The sequence below is a fragment of the Corylus avellana genome, chromosome 10, assembly GCF_965113065.1.
Source record: "Corylus avellana chromosome 10, dhCorAvel1.hap1.2, whole genome shotgun sequence".
In the NCBI taxonomy this organism is placed as follows: domain Eukaryota; kingdom Viridiplantae; phylum Streptophyta; class Magnoliopsida; order Fagales; family Betulaceae; genus Corylus; species Corylus avellana.
Genome location: NC_142499.1, coordinates 16102498 through 16122779, shown reverse-complemented (window position 1 = coordinate 16122779; position 20282 = coordinate 16102498). Strand labels below are relative to the sequence as shown.

The 20282-nt window shown below is 40.4% G+C and overlaps 1 protein-coding gene across 1 annotated transcript; it reads right to left on the bottom strand.

Moving 5' to 3' along the window:
* Nucleotides 1-212: 212 nt before the first annotated feature.
* Nucleotides 213-18515, bottom strand: LOC132192141 (putative CoA ligase CCL10). The gene is made up of 8 exons (XM_088510938.1): nt 17646-18515; nt 15324-15335; nt 11917-12096; nt 10666-10855; nt 2807-2952; nt 2520-2587; nt 2312-2414; nt 213-506 (listed from the first exon to the last, which is right to left on the bottom strand). Exons 1-8 carry the CDS (start codon nt 18456-18458, stop codon nt 393-395), a joined length of 1626 nt encoding a protein of 541 aa, XP_088367064.1. The 5' UTR covers nt 18459-18515; the 3' UTR covers nt 213-392.
* Between the last annotated feature and the right edge of the window lie 1767 nt (nt 18516-20282).

Sequence of the window (20282 nt, the reverse complement as noted above, 5' to 3'; positions counted from 1 at the left end):
TGCACAGTCCCTTTGAGAGGATCGAGCCATTTATTTGGCCAATTTCCTAGTTTAGTTCGTTTATTTGCACTATTATTTTTCGAATTCACCCCTTTTTGATATTTTGATCACTTATTTGTCCAAATTTGATTATATGAAAGAAAAAAAAGAAAAAGAAAAAGAAGTGAATAAAACGACGTGAACTTCTTCACATTATTATTTATCACATCATCTAAAAAACAACGCAAATCCTTGATTTTCTTCTGTAGTATATATATATATATATACACACACACATGATTATTTATTAATATAATTCAGCTGGTCGATCTAGTCATTTGTTAAAGACAAGATAGGCTGGCCTTGGTTAAGGCTTGAAGGGGGGACAAGAGCTTTATGAGAGCTTGGTACCTTTATATGTTGGATCGGACTTTCTCAATGAGCACTCTTCGCAAAATCTTTCCTGAAGCTGACTTTGGAACACTCTTCACAAAAGTTACTGCCCTTAATCTTTTGTATGGCGCAACCTGTACAGGCAAAAGAAACTTATCAAAAACTTTTAAACTTCAAAATTATAATTTAAAAATAAAAAAAAGTCACTAAATAACCTATAGTATTCGCTCTATGATGAAAGTGCTTTATCACCATGCAAACACATCTGTGTATAGTACATATTAACTATAAAATATCTAAGAAAAATAATAATAATAATAATAATAATAATAATAATAATAATAAAAGGAAATATACACAAGTGAATACACACTCGCATTACTTTAAGGAGAATGTTATGGTTTCTCCTCGTGTTCGTCTAATCCCACGTAGATATTGTTTTTTTTTAAAAAAAAAAAAATGTGGGACTAGTGGGGTAAGTTTTTTTTTTTTTTGCTTTCGCTTTTCCAAATAGGATCAAGAGAACACTATGAGGAACTGTAGCATTTCTCTTATTTTGAAGCATTAAGTACTTGATATGTGTTGAGCCTTATAAATGTCAAGTTGACTTTTTTTTTTCCCAAGTGCGAGCTAGAGATGCATGGAGTGTACGTTGTCGGAAGCTTTAAAAATGCGGTGAGATGTATAGAGTTTATACTCTTTGTAGATATTATGCGCAATAAGGATGAATTGGAGGCAATGGCGGTGGTCGCTTGGAACTTGTGGCTAAGAAGAAATAATATATGTGGTCCATTGGGGGGGGGGGTTGACCATCCTAACCAACTTGTTCGGAAGGCCCTTGAGCCAAGAATATACAGATGCACAAGCCATCCAAAATAAAATGGAAGATGAAGAAACAATAGTTTGCCATCGTTGGACAACTCCTTCTGAAGGAATTGGGGTGGGGTGGGTGGGTGGGGGGTCTATGACCATCCTAACCAACTTGTTCAGAAGGCCCTTGAGACCATCCAAGAATATACAGATGCACAAGCCATCCAAAATAAAATGGAAGATGAAGAAACAATAGTTTGCCATCGTTGGACAACTCCTTTTGAAGGAATTGTCAAGGTCAATTGGAATGCCGCAGTAGTCATACATAATAAGAATATGGGCATAGGAGTGATTGTACGTGATTCTGTGGGAGAGGTGCTGGCTACCTTGCAATCATCAAAAGGTAATATTACTGACCCAATTATAGCTGAATCTATTGCTGCTTTACGGGCAATTATTTTTGCTAAAGAGATGGGGTGAATTAAGGTGGAGCTAGAAGGAGATACGTTACAAGTAGTGCAGGCCTTACGAAAAGATCGAGGGACAAAATTGGTGTCGCTATGGCCAAGTAATTGACGATGCTTGAATTGTGCTGCAATCTCTTATACAAAGTAGAGTCTCTCATATTCGACGAGAAGCGAACGAAGTAGCTTATAGGCTTGCAAAGAGTGCTCTCACAATTATATAAGAAGTTATTCATATAGAAGAAGCTCCTCAATGTGCTTTTAATAAAGCTCTTTAATACCTTTATTTAAAACATTCACAAACCATATATATATAGGCAAAAAGAGGATGCATCCATAATCCAAAAGAGAACTGGTACATAGTATTCTCTCATTCTTCTTCCATCTTTCTCCATACTTTTTTTTTTTTTTTTTTTAAAAAAAAAAATAATCAACTATTAGATCTGTAGGACTTACACCTTCATTTAGGTAGATTCTATAGATCAAATAATTATTTTTTTTTAAAAAAAAATAAAAGGATGAAGAAAATGAAAAGAAGATTGAGATAAATGCTATAGCATTTCTCAATTCAAAAGAGACTACTATAATGGTGTTCAGCATCTCACTTATAAAAACTACTATTTCCTTGTCTAAAAACTTATGCTTTTCAGGCCCCCCATCCTTACCTGCTTGGCAATAAATTTCTGGACATCTTCTTCTGTTAGCGAGCTGTTTGGGGAGCGAACAACATATGCAATTGGGACCTCACCAGCTTTAGTGTCGGGGAATCTACAAATAGAAATTAAGATATAACTTTGATTTGATGAAGTGTTAATTTCAAAGATAAAGGCAATAGCAGCAGGGGAAAAAGGATTCTATGATTCTCCTACTTACGGTATCACAACAGCATCTAATATTTCATTATGAGAAAGCAGCATCCCTTCAAGCTCTGCCGGTGCCACCTAACAAACAATATTCATGCTCATTTGTGAGGCTGGATTCCTCCACACAAGTTGAAGAATCAACAGAGTTTTGCCATGATTTCAATGGAATCTAGAACACTGGAAATTAGACGATAGTAGAAAGAGTTGTATGTATTGATGATGGATTATTCATACAAATATAGAAGAAACAAGAATTTTAAACTTCTCCATAATAAATGGTTAGCATGGCGAAGTAACCTGGAAACCATAACACTTGATGAGCTCTTTAATTCGATCTACAACAAATAATTGTCCCTCTTCATTGAAGTATCCAAGATCTCCTGTGTGTACCCATCCTTGTCCATCTATAGTTAGCTTTGTGGCTTCGGGATTGTTATGGTAACCTGAAAGGATTTTTAGACCCTACATGAGTCATACTTGCAATATGGAATCTATAAGACAAGGAATAATAAACTAAGTGATATAAGATTGTTTTCAAGACTAAGGAAGTTATCTTGTTTTTTTTTTTTTTTTAATTAAAAAAAATATTGATACAATTTTTAATTTTTAATGAGCGTATGGCCACGTGTGATCTCATCATTTGGCCACATGGATTTTTGTTAATTTTATGGATGGAAGTTGAACAAAAGTATTATCTCCCTTTTTAATCATAAGAAAGCTACCATTTAAAACCGAAGTTGGTAAAAAATAAAGTCTTTAAACCATGTATACTAAAAATGTGTTTAACCTCCTCGCTCTCTCTCTCTGAAAGAGCTCCTCTTGAAGAAAGTTTTCCCCTGAACTTTTCTTCCTCCTCCCAGTCAACCTGAAACCTTTTCTCCTTCTCTTACTCCTTTTTACTCCTTTCTCATCCTTTTTCTCTCTACCTTTCTCCCCTATGGATATTGAGAGTCTTATTGCCCAGACAGAGGCTCTCTCTTGGGATGATCCTTCATCCCAGATTGAGTCCTTAAAAGCTGAAACAGCCACGGATGAATGCCTACCTTTGGTAGGACATGTCATCTCTCATAAAACTCAAAACAACCAGGCTGTCTTTGTAGCCCTTTCAAAAGCTTGGGAATTTACCGTCCCCTTCTCGCATGCTGTTTTAGGACCAAACAAATTTCTGTTCAAACTTTCCAAGCCTGAACACCTAGCAAGAATTCAGAAACAAGTCACTTGGAATGTCAATGGCTTCCTCATCATTCTCCAGCAATGGCATCCACAAGCTACTTTAGGTGAACTACCTTTCAACAAAGCCCCCTTTTGGATCCAAGTTCACAGTCTTCCTCTAATCAATATGACTACAAAGATTGCCATATCTATTGGGAAAGGCCTGGGAAAGCTTATCAAGGTAGATGCATTAAGTGGTGAAAAGAAAACGTTCAGAAGCTTTCTAAGGCTCCTTGTGGATATTGAAGTGGGAAACCCTTTGAAGCCTGGGTTCACCTTTCGTAGAGATGGAGGTGAGTCTCTCTAGATTTTTCTGAAATATGAGAGATTGGATATATACTGCTCTTCTTGTGGAAGGATTGGTCATAAACTCTTCCATTGCACTGCTCCACCCGAAGATAGATTTCCTGAAAAGTATGCTGTTTCTCTCCAAGTTAACATCTTCTCTAACATGCTCTCAAACTCCCCCATTACAAAAACCTGCCCTGCCATTACCATAACCCAAACACAACCTTCATCTTCTCAAAATAGGCCAAATGAGTTAACTCAGTCTAGTGAAGCTGGCCGAACTCCTGTTCACAATGCCCAAACTCAGCTAGACTCTACACGTCTCATGCAGCAGAAAATATCTCAAACATTTGTCACATCACTCCCCACCTCTCCTTCATTAAATGCCATCACCTTTATCCCCTCCACCGCTTCTGCATTGGACAACACAGCCATACCACCAACTCCACATCAATCTCTTATCCATCCCATATCCCAACCTCCTAATCAGTTATCTCCTCACTCCCACTGCTCGTTAGTCTCGAACCAGGATCTACCTGGGCCCTCCACTAAAGCCGAACCTTCTCTATTCATTAGTCTCCCATTAAGCCCAAACATGTCTCTACCTCTCCCCTCCACATCAGTTTTCACTTTCACACCAACGGTTTTAACTAACCCTTCAACTCTCCCCGGGAAAAAAATTTCAAACAATTCCAAAAAAGCTAGCCCCTCAAAAAACACTCGTTCTTCCCTCTTCCCACCACGCCTACACAAACCTGTAAAGCCTTCCCCTATAGGTTATAACCCTTCTCTGGTTAAAAAGAAAAGAGCTAGGCTGACTGGGGATCTTCTCCCATGCAAGAAAGGCTCATGTAGCTCGCCTCTGATAGCTCTCACACCTGATGAATAGGAATCTCCCACTCCTATGGACTCCATTCCAAACAAATTTCTGCAGCTCCCAACAAGGTTTTTCTTCAAAGCTTCTAGAAAAAAGAAAATGGTTATACCTTCTATCTCTCTTGCTGCCTCTGTTGTGCCAGTTAATATTGTATCCACTGAATTAGGGGACCATGTGGTGTCCCCCAGCAGCATATGAAGATTTTATCTTGGAACTGCAGAGGGATTTCTCGTCCTGCTGTAGTTCGTGGTCTCAGGGCTTTGATCAGAGCCAATAGCCCTGATGTTCTCTTTCTCTCTGAAACAAAAACTTCTCCTTCTCAAGTCTCCTCTATTCTGAATCGTCTTGGTTTCTACTTGATGACTCAAGTTGCTTCTATTGGTTCTAGTGGTGGTCTTGTTCTTGCCTGGAGGTTAGGCGTGGAACTAGAAAGCTTTCTCACAAATAAGAACAACATCACAGCTTGGTGTTATTCTGACCCTCCCAACTGCCCCTGGATCCTATCTTGTATATATGGCCCCCCAGAAAAGAAAAACAAACTAGCCTTCTGGGATTCTCTCACTGATGCTGGTGAGGCTTTTGTTAGTCCATGGCTCTGCATTGGTGATTTCAACTTTGTACTGGATCAATCTGAAAAACTTGGAGGCAGACCTGTTGCTAGCTCCTCCCACTGTCCCTTCAGAAACTTTATAGATCAGCATGGCATGGTGGACCTTGGCTTTGTCGGTAACCCCTTCACTTGGTGTAACAATAGAAAAGGTTTTGCTACTATTAAAGAAAAGCTTGATAGAGGTTTAGCCTCCCTAGATTGGGTTCATCTTCACCCTGATTTCTCTCTTATCCAACTCCTGGCCTCCATCTCAGATCATAACCCCATCTCTCTAAACACTAATACTACCTCTTCCTTTTTGCCTAGACCTTTCAAATTTGAAGAATTCTGGACTCTGGATCCCTCTTGTGGTCTGGTCATTGCAGCTACTTGGAAGCATTTGGTTTCTGGCCATCCAGGCCTTGTTCTGGTGAAGAAGCTGGCTCAAACAAAAGCAGCCCTTAAAAGGTGGAACAACCTTATTTTTGGTAACATTCAAGCAAAGATCAAGTCCTCTCTGTTTAAGATTGATCAGGTCCATATTTCCCCTCCCAGCTCCCAAGCTAGCTTGCAAGAATCTCTGCTGAAAAAAGAACTTGATGGTTTATTGATTAAAGAAGAATCTCTTTGGAGGTCGAAATCCAGAGAAACTTGGTTGCAGTGTAAGGATCTCAACACCAGATTTTTCCACTCCTCTACTCTGATTAGAAGAAGATCAAATGTAGTAAACTTTTTGAAGACAAATGAAGGGGCTTGGATTTCTGATAGAGCTGAAATTGGAGGGAATTTTGTGTCCCATTTCTCCAATTTGTTCTCCTCCTCGGTTCCTCCTATTGAAGAAGATATGCTTAGTCTTTTTGATCCTGTTGTCTCTGCAGAGGACAACTCTTTCTTATGTGCCTTACCTCCTGAAGAAGAGGTGGTTCAAGCCCTCTCCAGTTTAGGATCAACTAAAGCTCCTGGTCCGGATGGGTTCACAGCTCTCTTTTATAAGAAATACTGGTCCATTGTCAAAACTGATGTTCTTGTTTGCATTAGAAATTTTTTCCAGAATCATCATCTGCAGCAGGAGCAAAATCACTCTCACATTGCTTTGATTCCAAAGCAGCAGGGTTCTCATTCAGTGCACCATTTGCGGCCTATCAGCTTGTGTAACATTGTCTACAAAATTATTACAAAAATTTTGGCCACTAGATTGAAGACTTTGCTCCCCAAGATCATATCTCCCCTGCAATCAGCTTTTGTTCCTTCCAGAAATATCCAAGACAACACCATTCTGGCCCATGAGCTTCTGCATTCGTTCAAAAGCAAAAAAGGAAAAGGGGGTTTCATGTTTCTTCATATGGATATGGAGAAAGCTTTTGACAAAATGGAATTGGATTTCATATTATCTGTTATGAAGAAGTTGGGATTCCATCCATCTTGGATTAACTGGATCAGACTATGCATCTCCTCTTCTTCTTTCTCCATTCTTATTAATGGAGGCCCCTTTGGTCAGTTTTCCCCCGAGAGAGGCCTTCGTCAAGGTGATCCCCTCTCTCCTTTCCTTTTCATCTTAGGCACAGAAGTCCTATCTAGATTGCTGTTTAGAGAAGAAACTCTAGGAAACATCAAAGGGCTGAAAATCTCCAGGAATACCCCAGCCATCCACCACCTCCTTTTTGCTGAAGATCTCTTGATCTTTGGTAAAGCCACCCTGAAAGAAGCCAATAGTATCTGTTCTTGCCTTAAGAAATACTGCCTCTGGTCTGGCCAATCCATTAATAATGGAAAATCTTCTATAAGATTCTCAAAAAACACCAACCTCACCACTGCTGCAATGATTCTTGATATCTTGCCCTACTCCAAAAACCCATCAAAGTCTATTTATCTTGGTCTCCCTATCCTCTTAGGCAATTCCAAAAAAGCAGATTTCCTCAATATCCTTGATAGAGTTAAATCTAAGATGGATGGATGGCGTGCAAAGTCCCTCTCTCAAGCTGGAAGGTTGATGCTTATCAATTTTGTGGCTGCAGCCATCCCTTCGTATGCCATGAGCACCTTCCTGCTCCTAAAGAGTCTCTGCAGCCAGTTAGACAAGGTTTTCAAAAATTTTTGGTGGGGATTTCCCTCATAAAAAACCAGGAATCTCTCTCTCAAGTCTTGGAACTCTATCTGCACCCCCAAAGTTTTTGGTGGCTTAGGCATTAGGAGGATGAAAGATGTGAATCTAGCCCTCATATCAAAGCTTGGTTGGAAGCTCCTCACGGGTTCAGACTCTCTTTGGGTGTCCCAGCTCTCAGGTAAGTATCTCCAATCTGAATCTTTCCTCTCCCCCTCTTCCCTTTCTTCCTCTTCTTGGCTGTGGAAAGGCATCTTAAAGTCTAAGCCAATCATCTCTCAAGGTGCTTACCATAGGATTCATAGTTTTTCCTCCCTTTCTGTTTGGAACTCCTCCTGGATTCCTACTGTGCCTTTTTTCACCCCCACTCCTCTTCTTCTGAATAGGTCCTCCTATCCTGACTTGATAATATCGGATCTCATTACCCCAAATGGCTCTTGGAATCTCCCTCTTCTGGTCTCTTTGTTCACTTCCCCATGTGTCAAAGAAATTCTAAAGATTCCAATCAGCCCTAACCTTTCCACTTCTTTTCTTTGGACCCCCTCTTCAAATGGCAATTTTTCTACCTGCTCAGCTTATAGGTTGATTAGCAACCCTAGAACCTCTACTGTCATTTCTCCTCTTGAGTCTGGCTCTTGGAAGGCTTTATGGAAGCTTAAGCTTAATGCTAGGCTGATTTTGTTTCTCTGGAAAATTGCTTGGGACATTGTCCCCTCTAAAGTCAGGCTGAAAGCTATCTTCAATATCCCTAATTCAGAATCCCTTTGCCCTCTTTGCAGCTCAGAAGAGGATTCTCTTTCCCATCTCTTCTTTCGTTGCATTTTTGCTAGAGTTGCATGGAGATCCTCTTTATGGCCTCTTGATTCCTTAGCTTGGTCCTCTCTTAGTCTCCCAGACTGGATAAAAGGCATCATCTATCCTTATTCCTCTTTTGGCATTCCTAAAGCTGATTCTCACTTGTTTCAAATTTATGCTTCGGTTTTATGTGATCTTCTCTGGTTTTCTAGAAATAAAGCAGTGCATGAAGGCATTATTCCAGATATCATTTCTTTGGCTAGCTCCATCAAAAGAACATCTCTGGATCATGCAGCAGCTTGGAAGTATTCCTCCCCTATTACTGTAAAAGAATTCTGGTCCCCTCCCCCAGCAGGTTCACACAAGATCAATTTTGACACTGCTATAAGGGAAAAATTTTCAGTGCAGGCTGCTGTTTGCAGAGATTCAAAGGGTCACATTGTTAAGGCTATTTCCCAAATAAATCCTCCATGTGATCCCATCTATGGTGAAGCTCTTGCAGCTCAGCTTGCTGCCTCCTTAGCAGCCTCTTTGAAGCTCACAAGTTTCTCTCTTGAAGGTGACTCATCGGTGATTATAGATGCTTTGCAAAACCCTTCCATCACTTTTGACTGGCATATACAATCAGTGATTGCCAACTCTTTGTTACTCCTTAAAGCCTCCCCTCTTTGGGAGGCAAAGAAAATTCACAGAAGTGCAAACTTCTGCGCCCACCATGTGGCTTATTGGGTCGCCGCAAGAGTGTTCTCGGGCTGCATTCCCACTTATTTCCCCCCCCCCCCCTCTCCATCTTTCCCCTGATCCACCCCCCTCTCTTTCTTTCTCCTGTTGTAAGGCCTTTGGCCCCTTGGTTTGTTAATGGATGTCTTGTTACAAAAAAAAAAAAAAAAAAGTGTTTAACCTATAGTTTATTTGTTTACGAAATTTCATAGAGAAAGAGATTTTTCTATAAAAGCATTATAATTCAGAGTTATTTTATATGATAAAAAGAAAAAGAAAAAAGAGAGCTTTTACCATGAAAGCATTACAATTTAGAGTCATTTTTATTTAAGAGTTATCAAAGAAGAAGAAATTTTATTATGAAAACTTTTAAATTGAAAATTTTCAGAAACATCTTATTTTAGAATTTCCAAAGAGAGAACTTTTTATCAAGGAGGTATTTCACAAATTAGTGAGATTTTTAAAGATTTTCTTAATTTATTTTTTATGTACGCACATACTGAGTTTTCCATTTTTCCTGGAGCAAATTATAGACCAATGACATATAGATAATATTTGGGTTGTGAAGATTCAAAATTGTATCTTTGGCATTGTAGAAAACATTTTGCCCTATTTGATTGTTATATTAATGAAAAGTTAACTCATTAAAAAAAAAAAAAAATTCCTTGCATTAATTGGTCACCTTTTTGGAATTCGGGTGTGACAAAAGGGCTTGCTATGTACTAAAGCCATTATTTTTAGGGGTTGGCAAATTAAATGCCTACCGATTTTTGTGAGTCGAAAATCGGTATGAATTTTTTATACAGAAGTCAATTTGATTCGGTTAATTGGTATAACAATTTTTTTTTGTTGGGTTAATCAAACCGAAAGTTGGAGTAAAACGATGTCGTTTCATTTTTGAAAAAAATTAATTGGAACGCAAAACGACGTCTGGCTTGTATATATACCTCTCTTTCAGTTTCAGCCCTAACCCTAACCCTAACCCTTGTCACGCCTCTCCTGCCTCCTTTCTCTCTCTCCCTGTCCTGCTGGCAGCCTCTCTCAAACCACTCTTTCTCTCACGCCTACCTCTATCTCTCTCGTCTCCCACTACAGCCTGTCTAATTGTTTAGAATGTCAAAGCTGTATTTGACACTGCAATGATCAAGGTTGTTCTTCAACCTCCAAAGAGGAAGGAGATGGCAAGGAAGAAAAAGCGCAGAATTTTTCCGCCTTTGGTGTTTTCCCCCCAATTAAAAAGACTCACGGTAACTGACCAAACTTAACCGATAACCGATTTTAACCAAAAATTTCGGTTAATCACCGCAGTATACTTTAGGTGTTGTCTTATGATTTCTTGCGATTTTAAAATTAACTGAAAATTTTAAACATTTTTTCAAAGGTTTTAGCTTGGTAACCAAAATCTTGTGATTTATTTGTTTTTGGTTTATTTGATTTTGGTTGGTTGTTGTGTGGTAGGTCACTCTTTGTCCCCTTTAGTTAGGTGTTGTCAGGGTCTAAATACAACTTCCATAATGAAGACATGTTCTACCAAAGTGGGAAACTAAATCGGAGACATGAAATGAAAAGTCTACCTTGCATCATGTTGGGTCCTCGAACCCATATTTCTCCTATTTGATTAGGTGGAAGAGGCTTCAATGTTTCTGTGCTGACTATCTGGGATTCAACTCCTAAAGCAAGTGTTCCAGTTGATCCAGAGAGTGGAGATTGTTCCATTGGATCTTCTGTTGAAATGGTTCCACATGTTTCTGTCATACCATATCCCTGCATGCATGACAAATAAGACAAGAATATAAATTTTTTGAATTTTTTTTTTTATTCTGAACTGAATTCAAAATTGTGAATATGAGGAAAAAACAAGTAGTTGAGCTTATGTTTTGGATTGTATGAAGAATATAAAATTTTGAATAAACTTGAAAAATTTTGAGTTGAGTTGAGTGTTAATAATGTCAAATCAACTAAAAACGAGAAAAGGTGTGAAAAATTGGGAAGAATTTTGTTAAATACGTTCGACTCATTTTCCTTCGATACTGTAGTTGATGTAATATATAATATTAAAATTGTTTGTATTGAAAAGTTTTGTTTTATAGTAAATTTTTTATTTAAACATTAGTAAAAAGTAAATGATATGATATAAAAAGTAAATAAAATGAGAATATTTTGAAGTTAATTTTTTTTGAAAAAAAATGAAGTGAATAGTATTGAAGTGGGAGGAAAGTCTTTAACAAACAATATTGGTAAAACCCAAAAATTACAAAGGATAAAGTTCACTTAACTTCCTCAAACTACTACTTCATTGACAATCTATTCCTCAAACTATCAATTACGACAATTTACCTCCCAAACTACCAAAACAATGACAATGTAGCCCAAATTTTAACAAAATGATGAAATTACCCTTACTAAAATAAAAACAAAAATACTAAAATTTAATTTTTTTTTCAAAATTTTAAGGGTATTTTTGTCTTATTGAAAATTTTATAGGAGTAATTTCATCATTTTGCTAGCATTGGGGGGTACATTGTCATTGTTTTGATAGTTTGGGGGTAAATTGTCCTAATTGATAGTTTGGAAGGTAGATTGTCATTAAAGTCGTAGTTTAAGGAGGTTAAGTGGACTTTACCCAATTTTTTAAGGCATTTTTTTTTTCTTTTTTTAAGCAAAAGTGGAATATATATACGTTACAGATTAATCATTAGTTTGAAGAGATATACTGACATGGGATGCTGAATTCATCTTTTAATTATAAAAAAATTTTAAAAGTGAATTGAGTATATCACATAGCTGAGAAAAAAAAAAAATGTTGAAAGAACGCAGCCAATTACCTGAATAATCGAAACCTGAGGGAAATTCCTTTCAATCTCCTCCATAACATCTTTCCCCAAAGGTGCCGCACCAGAACCAATCGGCTTCAACGACGACAAGTCGTATTTCTTCACCGCACTATGCTTTGCCAGCAAAATCATCACCGGTGGAACAACGTACAGATAACTCACCTTGTACTTCTCCACCGCCCCCAACACTGTTGAAAAATGGAGTCAAATGAGTAAACTATGGTAGTATCTTCTAGAAGACGTCAAAGGAATAGTAAAGGTTGTTGCACCAACCAAGCCGTCGAATGAATAGAACATGGTTGTTGCACCAACCATTCTCACCAACCATTCCCACCAACCATTCTCACCAACCATTCTCACCAACCCTTCTATACCTATATAAGGAGCATCAAGCTTCATTGTTTCATAGTGTGCTAAGACAAGCAAGTATAGAGAGAGAAAAAGAAAGAAAGGTTGAGAGAAAAAAGGTATAGAGAGATAAGTCTAGTGTTAGGCATATAAGAATTGCAGATCACAACATAGAAGAGTTGTGTGCAATCTCTCTCTGAAATATCTCTTGTAAAGTCTCCCTGTTATTTTCTCCCAAAGTAGTGAAATCTCTGCAACTCGGTGGATGTAGGCAGTATTGGCCGAACCACGTATAAATTTCTTGTCTTGTGTATGTTTGTGCGTGTTTATAGTACTAATCAAAAGTACACGTGTATGTTCTGTCGAGGAAAGATTGGATTTTAAGTGAGACCGGTGTGACTCCTCCAATCTTACCTGGGAACATACCGAGCTGTATCTTTGGTAAAATATTATTTACCGTACTTGTGTATTGTTGCTTTTCTTGACAGATTGGATCCCAAGATCCTGAAGAGGAATTAGTGGCGTCTAATTTCCCAACAATTGGTATCAGAGCTCGGTTCGTGTTCCGTTCGAGTGGGAGCAATAGCGTCAAGTTTATACAACAAGAAGGATGTCTCAAGAAACCCCCGAAACCACTCATGAAGTTCCTTCTTCAAGTGACAGTTCAAAGAAGTGGAGTCCACATTATGGATCAGGCGGATCTATGAAAGTTGAAATAAAGCCATTTGATGAGAAGATCAATTTTGGCTTATGGCAAAGGCGGATGCGTGGCGTTCTTATTCAACAAAGGCTGCTAGTTGCCTTAGAAGAAAGACCGGAGGGCATGACTAACCCCGAGTGGTCAGATATCAATCAACGGGCAATCTCTACCATTGAGATGTATATCACAGATGATGTGTTAAATCATGTGATATCAGCAATCTCTGCCAAAGATATGTGGGACAAGCTAGAAGCCATATATCTGGGGAAATCCTTGTCAAATAAGCTCTTCCTCAAGAAGAAACTCTTCAAACTGGAGATGAAGGAAGGCGAGGACGTGATGAAGCATATCAACATCTTCAACGCTTTGATCAACGACTTGAACCGGATAGATGTTCAATTCAGTGAAGAAGATCGAGCCTTGTTATTGCTTGCATCATTTCCAGATTCATATGAGCATTTTGTCACCACGCTCATGTTTGGAAAGACAACTCTCAAGTTCAATGAGATTGTGCAAGACATCATCTCTCATGCAACCATGAAGAAGGCAGATGATAAGTCCACTTCCGGATCTGCTTTGAATGTGGAAAGTAGAGGCAGAAGATCAAACAGAGGCAACGGGCATGGAAGGTCGAGATCAAGGGCCGGCAGGTCAAAATCAAGGTATCCAAGAAATTCCAACAGCCAGAGCAGCTCAAAAACTATTGAGTGTTGGAATTGTGGCAAGACGGGTCACTACAAAAATCAATGTAAAGCTCCGAAAAAGGAGGCAACAAGCGACTCTGCAAACGTGGTGGCAGATGAAGCGCAAGAGGCCCTGATCCTCTCGGTTGACAGTCCCTTTGATTCTTGGGTGTTAGACTCAGGAGCTTCCTTTCATACAACAGCGATACGCGAAATCTTGGGAAACTATGTTAGTGGAGATTTCGGGAAAGTGTATCTAGCTGATGGTACGGCGCTGGATGTTGTGGGCATGGGAAATGTTCGGATCAGAATACATGCAGATTCAGTATGGAAGTTGGAGAAAGTCAGGCATGTTCCAGAGCTGAAGAAGAATCTGATCTCTGTGGGACAGCTTGATGATGAAGGGCATGGCATTCACTTCCACGGAGGTAAGTGGAAGGTCACATTTGGGGCTATGATGATAGCTCAAGGTGAAAAGACTGGTACCCTCTATATGACCACAGATATGAGGGATACTATTGCTGTTGCGAATGCAAGTGCTGAAGCAGATCTGTGGCACCAAAGGCTAGGGCACATGAGTGAAAAAGGGCTCAAAGTTTTGCACTCATTGGGGAAGCTACCAATGTTAAAGTCGATTAATATCGACTTTTGTGAAAATTGCATTTTCGGCAAACAGAAACGGGTGAGTTTCAAAACGGGTGGCAGAACCCTCAGAAATGAGAAGCTGGAGCTAGTTCACACAGATGTCTGGGGGCCAGCTGCAGTCTCGTCCATTGGCGGAAAGTCATACTTTGTGACTTTCATTGATGACCATTCCAGGAAGGTATGGGTTTATTTCTTGAGACAGAAATCGGAGGTGTACGAAGTATTCAAGAAATGGAAGGCCATGGTGGAGAACGAGACAGGCTTGAAGATCAAGAAGCTAAGATCTGACAACGGTGGAGAGTACGAGAACACCGGGTTCAAAACGTTCTGTTTCGAGAATGGGATCCGTTTAGAGCGGACTGTTCCAAGAACCCCACAGCAGAACGGGGTGGCAGAAAGGATGAACCGAACACTGACAGAAAGAGCCAGAAGCATGCGCATTCAGTCAGGCCTACCCAAGCAGTTTTGGGCTGAAGCAATCAACACAGCAACCTACCTCATTAATCGAGGACCATCAGTGCCGTTGGAGCATCGCATACCGGAGGAGGTATGGAGCGGAAAGAAGGTAAATCTTTCATGGTTAAAAGTTTTTGGTTGCATTGCTTATGCGCACATTAGTGACCATGTGAGGGGAAAGCTAGACCCTAAGTCACTAAAGTGCATCTTCATTGGATATGGAGGAGATGAGTTTGGTTATCGACTCTGGGATGATCAACATAAGAAAATCATTCGAAGTAGAGATGTGGTTTTCAATGAGAAGGTGATGTACAAGGATAGAGGTGCTGCACAACCTACTAGTCCAATACAAGATGATCATATGTATGTTGAGTTGGATGATCTTCCAGAAAGTAGTCCGGTGCAACAAGTTGGTGAGGATCCTCAGCCTGAAGAGCCTGAAGAAACTGCAGAACAACAAGCACCACAAGATCCAACTCCTACGCCTGCACCTAGAAGGTCAGCTCGTCCACATGTACCAAACAGGAAGTACATGAACTTTCTGTTATTAACAGATGGTGGAGAACCTGAATGCTATGCTGAAGCATGTCAGGTAGAGGACTCGAGCAAGTGGGAGCTTGCAATGAAGGATGAGATGAAGTCTCTCATCTCTAACAAGACATGGGAGCTAGCTAAGTTACCTGTGGGAAAGAACACTCTACACAACAAATGGGTATATAGAGTCAAAGAGGAACATGATGGTTCCAAGAGACACAAGGCAAGATTGGTGGTCAAAGGCTTTCAGCAGAAAGAAGGAATTGACTACACCGACATTTTCTCACCGGTTGTGAAACTGAATACCATTCGTTCAGTTCTCAGCATTGTTGCAGCAGAGGGGTTGCACCTAGAGCAGTTAGATGTGAAGACTGCTTTCCTCCATGGAGACCTAAAGGAGGAGATTTACATGCAGCAACCGGAGGGTTTTCCAGTCAAAGGGAAAGAGAAACTTGTGTGCAAATTGACTAAAAGCTTGTACGGCCTGAAGCAAGCCCCAAGACAATGGTACAAGAAGTTCGATGGGTTTATGCAGAGGCATGGCTACAACAAGTGCAACGCTGACCATTGTTGTTACTTCAAGAGGTTTGAATCCAGTTACATTATTTTGTTACTGTATGTCGATGACATGTTAGTAGCAGGTTCAGATATGGATGAAATCCAGAAGTTGAAGAAGCAACTATCGAGTGAGTTCGACATGAAGGATTTGGGCGCAGCGAAGCAAATTCTTGGGATGAGAATAAATAGGGACAAGCAAATGGGTACTTTGCAGTTGTCTCAAGAGGAGTACATTTGCCGTGTTCTGAAAAGGTTCAGCATGAGTAATGCTAAGCCAGTTTGCACACCCTTGGCTAGTCACTTTCGGCTATCCAAGGATCAGTCCCCCAAGACAGAAGAAGAGAAGGAATTCATGGCTAAGGTTCCATACGCCTCAGCCATTGGAAGTTTGATGTATGCCATGGTTTGCACGAGACCAGATATTGCTCACGCAGTGGGAGCTGTGAGCAGATTCATGTCAAATCCCGGAAAACAACACTGGGAGGCAGTGAAGTGGATACTAAGGTATCTACGAGGTACAACTGATAGAAGCCTATGTTTCAGAAAAGGCGATCTAAAACTACAAGGGTTTGTAGATGCAGACTTTGCTGGAGAGGTAGATCACAGGAGGAGCACTACCGGATATGTTTTCACAGTAGGTACTACTGCAGTGAGTTGGATTTCGCAGATACAGAAGGTTGTTGCTTTATCCACTACAGAGGCAGAGTACGTGGCTGTAACTGAGGCAAGCAAAGAGATGATTTGGTTACAGGGATTGTTGGCAGAAATGGGTTTCAGACAAGATAAGAATGTTTTGTACAGTGATAGCCAGAGTGCGATACACTTAGCAAAGAATTCAGCATTTCATTCAAGAACCAAGCACATTGGACTTCGGTATCATTTCGTCAGATCACTTCTAGAAGATGAGGTGTTGATACTTGAGAAGATCCAAGGCAGCAAGAATCCAGCTAACATGTTAACCAAAACAGTTACTATAGAGAAACTGAAGTTGTGCTCAACTTCAGTTGGTCTTCAAGCTTGAGGACAAGTGGACGAGTTGCAGAAGAGGGAATTGCGGAGATTGTTGAGATTCAAACTCATTAGACTCCAAGTGGGAGATTGTTGAAAAATGGAGTCAAATGAGTAAACTATGGTAGTATCTTCTAGAAGACGTCAAAGGAATAGTAAAGGTTGTTGCACCAACCAAGCCGTCGAATGAATAGAACATGGTTGTTGCACCAACCATTCTCACCAACCATTCCCACCAACCATTCTCACCAACCATTCTCACCAACCCTTCTATACCTATATAAGGAGCATCAAGCTTCATTGTTTCATAGTGTGCTAAGACAAGCAAGTATAGAGAGAGAAAAAGAAAGAAAGGTTGAGAGAAAAAAGGTATAGAGAGATAAGTCTAGTGTTAGGCATATAAGAATTGCAGATCACAACATAGAAGAGTTGTGTGCAATCTCTCTCTGAAATATCTCTTGTAAAGTCTCCCTGTTATTTTCTCCCAAAGTAGTGAAATCTCTGCAACTCGGTGGATGTAGGCAGTATTGGCCGAACCACGTATAAATTTCTTGTCTTGTGTATGTTTGTGCGTGTTTATAGTACTAATCAAAAGTACACGTGTATGTTCTGTCGAGGAAAGATTGGATTTTAAGTGAGACCGGTGTGACTCCTCCAATCTTACCTGGGAACATACCGAGCTGTATCTTTGGTAAAATATTATTTACCGTACTTGTGTATTGTTGCTTTTCTTGACAGATTGGATCCCAAGATCCTGAAGAGGAATTAGTGGCGTCTAATTTCCCAACAAACATCTTGTGGAACTCAAACTTCCCCATCGAAACCACCATGTTCCCTCTCCGAAGCTGCGAATACGTGATCGCCGAGAGCCCGAACACGTGAAACATCGGCACGAAACACAGAAACACATTCCTCGGCTCGCCGTGTCGGTCCTGGTCTGCTGTCACCATCAATGACGTCGCAATGAAGTTCTTATGCGTTAGAATCACTCCCTTGCTCGTCCCGGTTGTGCCTGATGAGTACAGAAGGGCGGCTATGTCACTCTGTCTGACATTCTTAGCCGATAAATCAAAAACCCGGTTCGATTTTATCAATTCAGAGTAGTACCAAATTTTCGAATTTGACTTTAGCTTCATAGAGTTTGAGGAACTTAACATTATGGAAGGTAAATTAAATTCTTCGATTTTGTGCCAGAGTTCCGGAACGGTGATGATGAGCTTGGGGTTACAGTCTGAGACTTGCTTGGAGAGTTCGGGAATGGTGTAAGAAGGATTACAGGTTGAAACGACGGCGCCGAGGGCGACTACAGCAAGGAAGCATACCGGGAAGTGGATTGAGTTGGGGGCGACGATGAGTACGACGTCGTGTTTGCCGATTCTGAGCTGGAGCAAAGATTGCGCGAGCTTGGAGACGTGGAGTTTGAGCTGGTGGAAGGTGAGCGTTTCATCGGTGTTGGAGTCAATGAGAGCGACGGTGTGAGGGAAAGAGGAAGTGCTTTGGAAGAGGAAGGAGGTGAGGGAGAGGTTGGGGTTGGCAGGGAAGTGGATGGGTGGTCGTGGAGATGAGTAGGTTTGGGTCTTGGGATTGAAGGATTTTGCCATGAATGGGGTGTTTGTGTTTGGGGAGTGGGAAAATGTCGGAGATTGGAGTCAGTAACGAAGAAAGTGTGTACAAGAGGATATGACATCCAACATAAGAGGACTATGTTATGACACGTAGGCAGTAGGCCACCGGCCATTACAGTAACATCCAACAAGAAAAAATATGGAGGCCACCATTTCTGTTCAACATGTGAAGGCCATCATTATTGTAAATCACTCTCATCTCATCTCCGGCCGCATTTAGGACGTCATCAACAACATACCAATTTAACTATTACAAAAACATCCGATAATTCATGGCTATTCATCAGGTTTAATATTAGATCTGTACCAAACAGACATAGGTAGCGTTTATTCCTAAGCCCTAAGAGCAAAGAAACTCCTAGCCAAAACTCATCCTCCTCGACCCGAAAGCCATGATATCAATCACATCCACAATCAAAAGGTCTAGACCAAAAGTAAATAAGGAAACAACGAAATAAAAAAAAACAAATAGAAAAACGTATAGGGAAAAAACCAACGGAAATACAAGCAAATACAAGTAAAAACATAAATAGAACCGAAAGAAACAACAGGAAAAGCACACTATGCGGATGACGACAGCCGGAAGGAAGCCGATCACGTGATGGCCGAAAACCGACGTGGAAAGTGGCGTTGAAAGCTTATCACTAGGGGACGCATGAAAAGACTGGCAGTGGATTGTGGGCGGCAAGGCGGATACAGAGGAGATTGGCGGTGCACTCAGAACCGGGGGAAGAGTTTGAGTGAAACCCCAAGGGCGGCACCAACACAGAGTGCCAAACAAGCAAAAAACTAAATAAACAAACAGGAAATAAAAACACCTAAACCCAAACAAACGAACAGGAAAAACAAGAAGCAAAAACGCAAGAAATAGAACCAGGAAAATAAAAAGCAAAAAACACCCAAATCCCCAAAACAGAAGCCTTGACGGAAGGAAAAAAGCTGAAGGAAAAACTGACCGGAACACGACAGAACTGTAGCAGGGGCAATGTACCAAGGCAGAGTCAGAGAGCTAGGAGGTGGGATTCGCGTCGATCCAAGAGCCCAGTCAGATCCTGCGGAAAAACGAAGGAGATGGCAAGGCGACGAGACGACGGGGCTGAGCTTTGAGACGAAAAGAGGGGCTGAGCAGAACGAAGGAAAAGGGGGGGGGGCTGAAGAAACAGGACACTAAAGGGGAAAAGGGGCGGAAGAGAAGGGGGGAAGCACCTCACAAAAGCTAGGGAGCATTAGGTAAATAGCCTAGCACAAAAGGGTTGAGGGCAGCGAAGGCCACCCCTCCTCCCTATCTGTGCGGTGCTCACACAACGTAGGGGCTAGGGTTTTTTAGGAGAGGCGAAGAGAATGTTACCAGATAAAGAGTTGTCTACTTTGATGCTGTGTTAATTCAAAGATAAAGGCAATAGATGGACCCTGCTTGTATGACTCACGTATCTATTTCTAAGCTTCTAACATACCAAGCAATGGAATCCCAAGAAAAAAAACAATTGATATAAGTTTAAGTTTTTTTTGGACAAGTAGTGATTTAACATGGTATTAGAGCAAGAGATTATGAGTTCAAACCCTGAATCTGTCATTCATCCCCATTTTAAGTAAATATTATACGTGTTTGACGTCACCTACTAAAAGAGAGTTTGAGCCAATAAGTGAGAGAGAGTGTTAAAGTATTGCTTAAATGATTAAATTTATCTCTAGGATAAGTTATGATTTGACATGGTATCAGAGTCAAAGATTCTGAGTTTGAACTTTGACTCTGTCAATTCACTTCTCATTTCAAATAAAATATTATTACTCATCTATAAA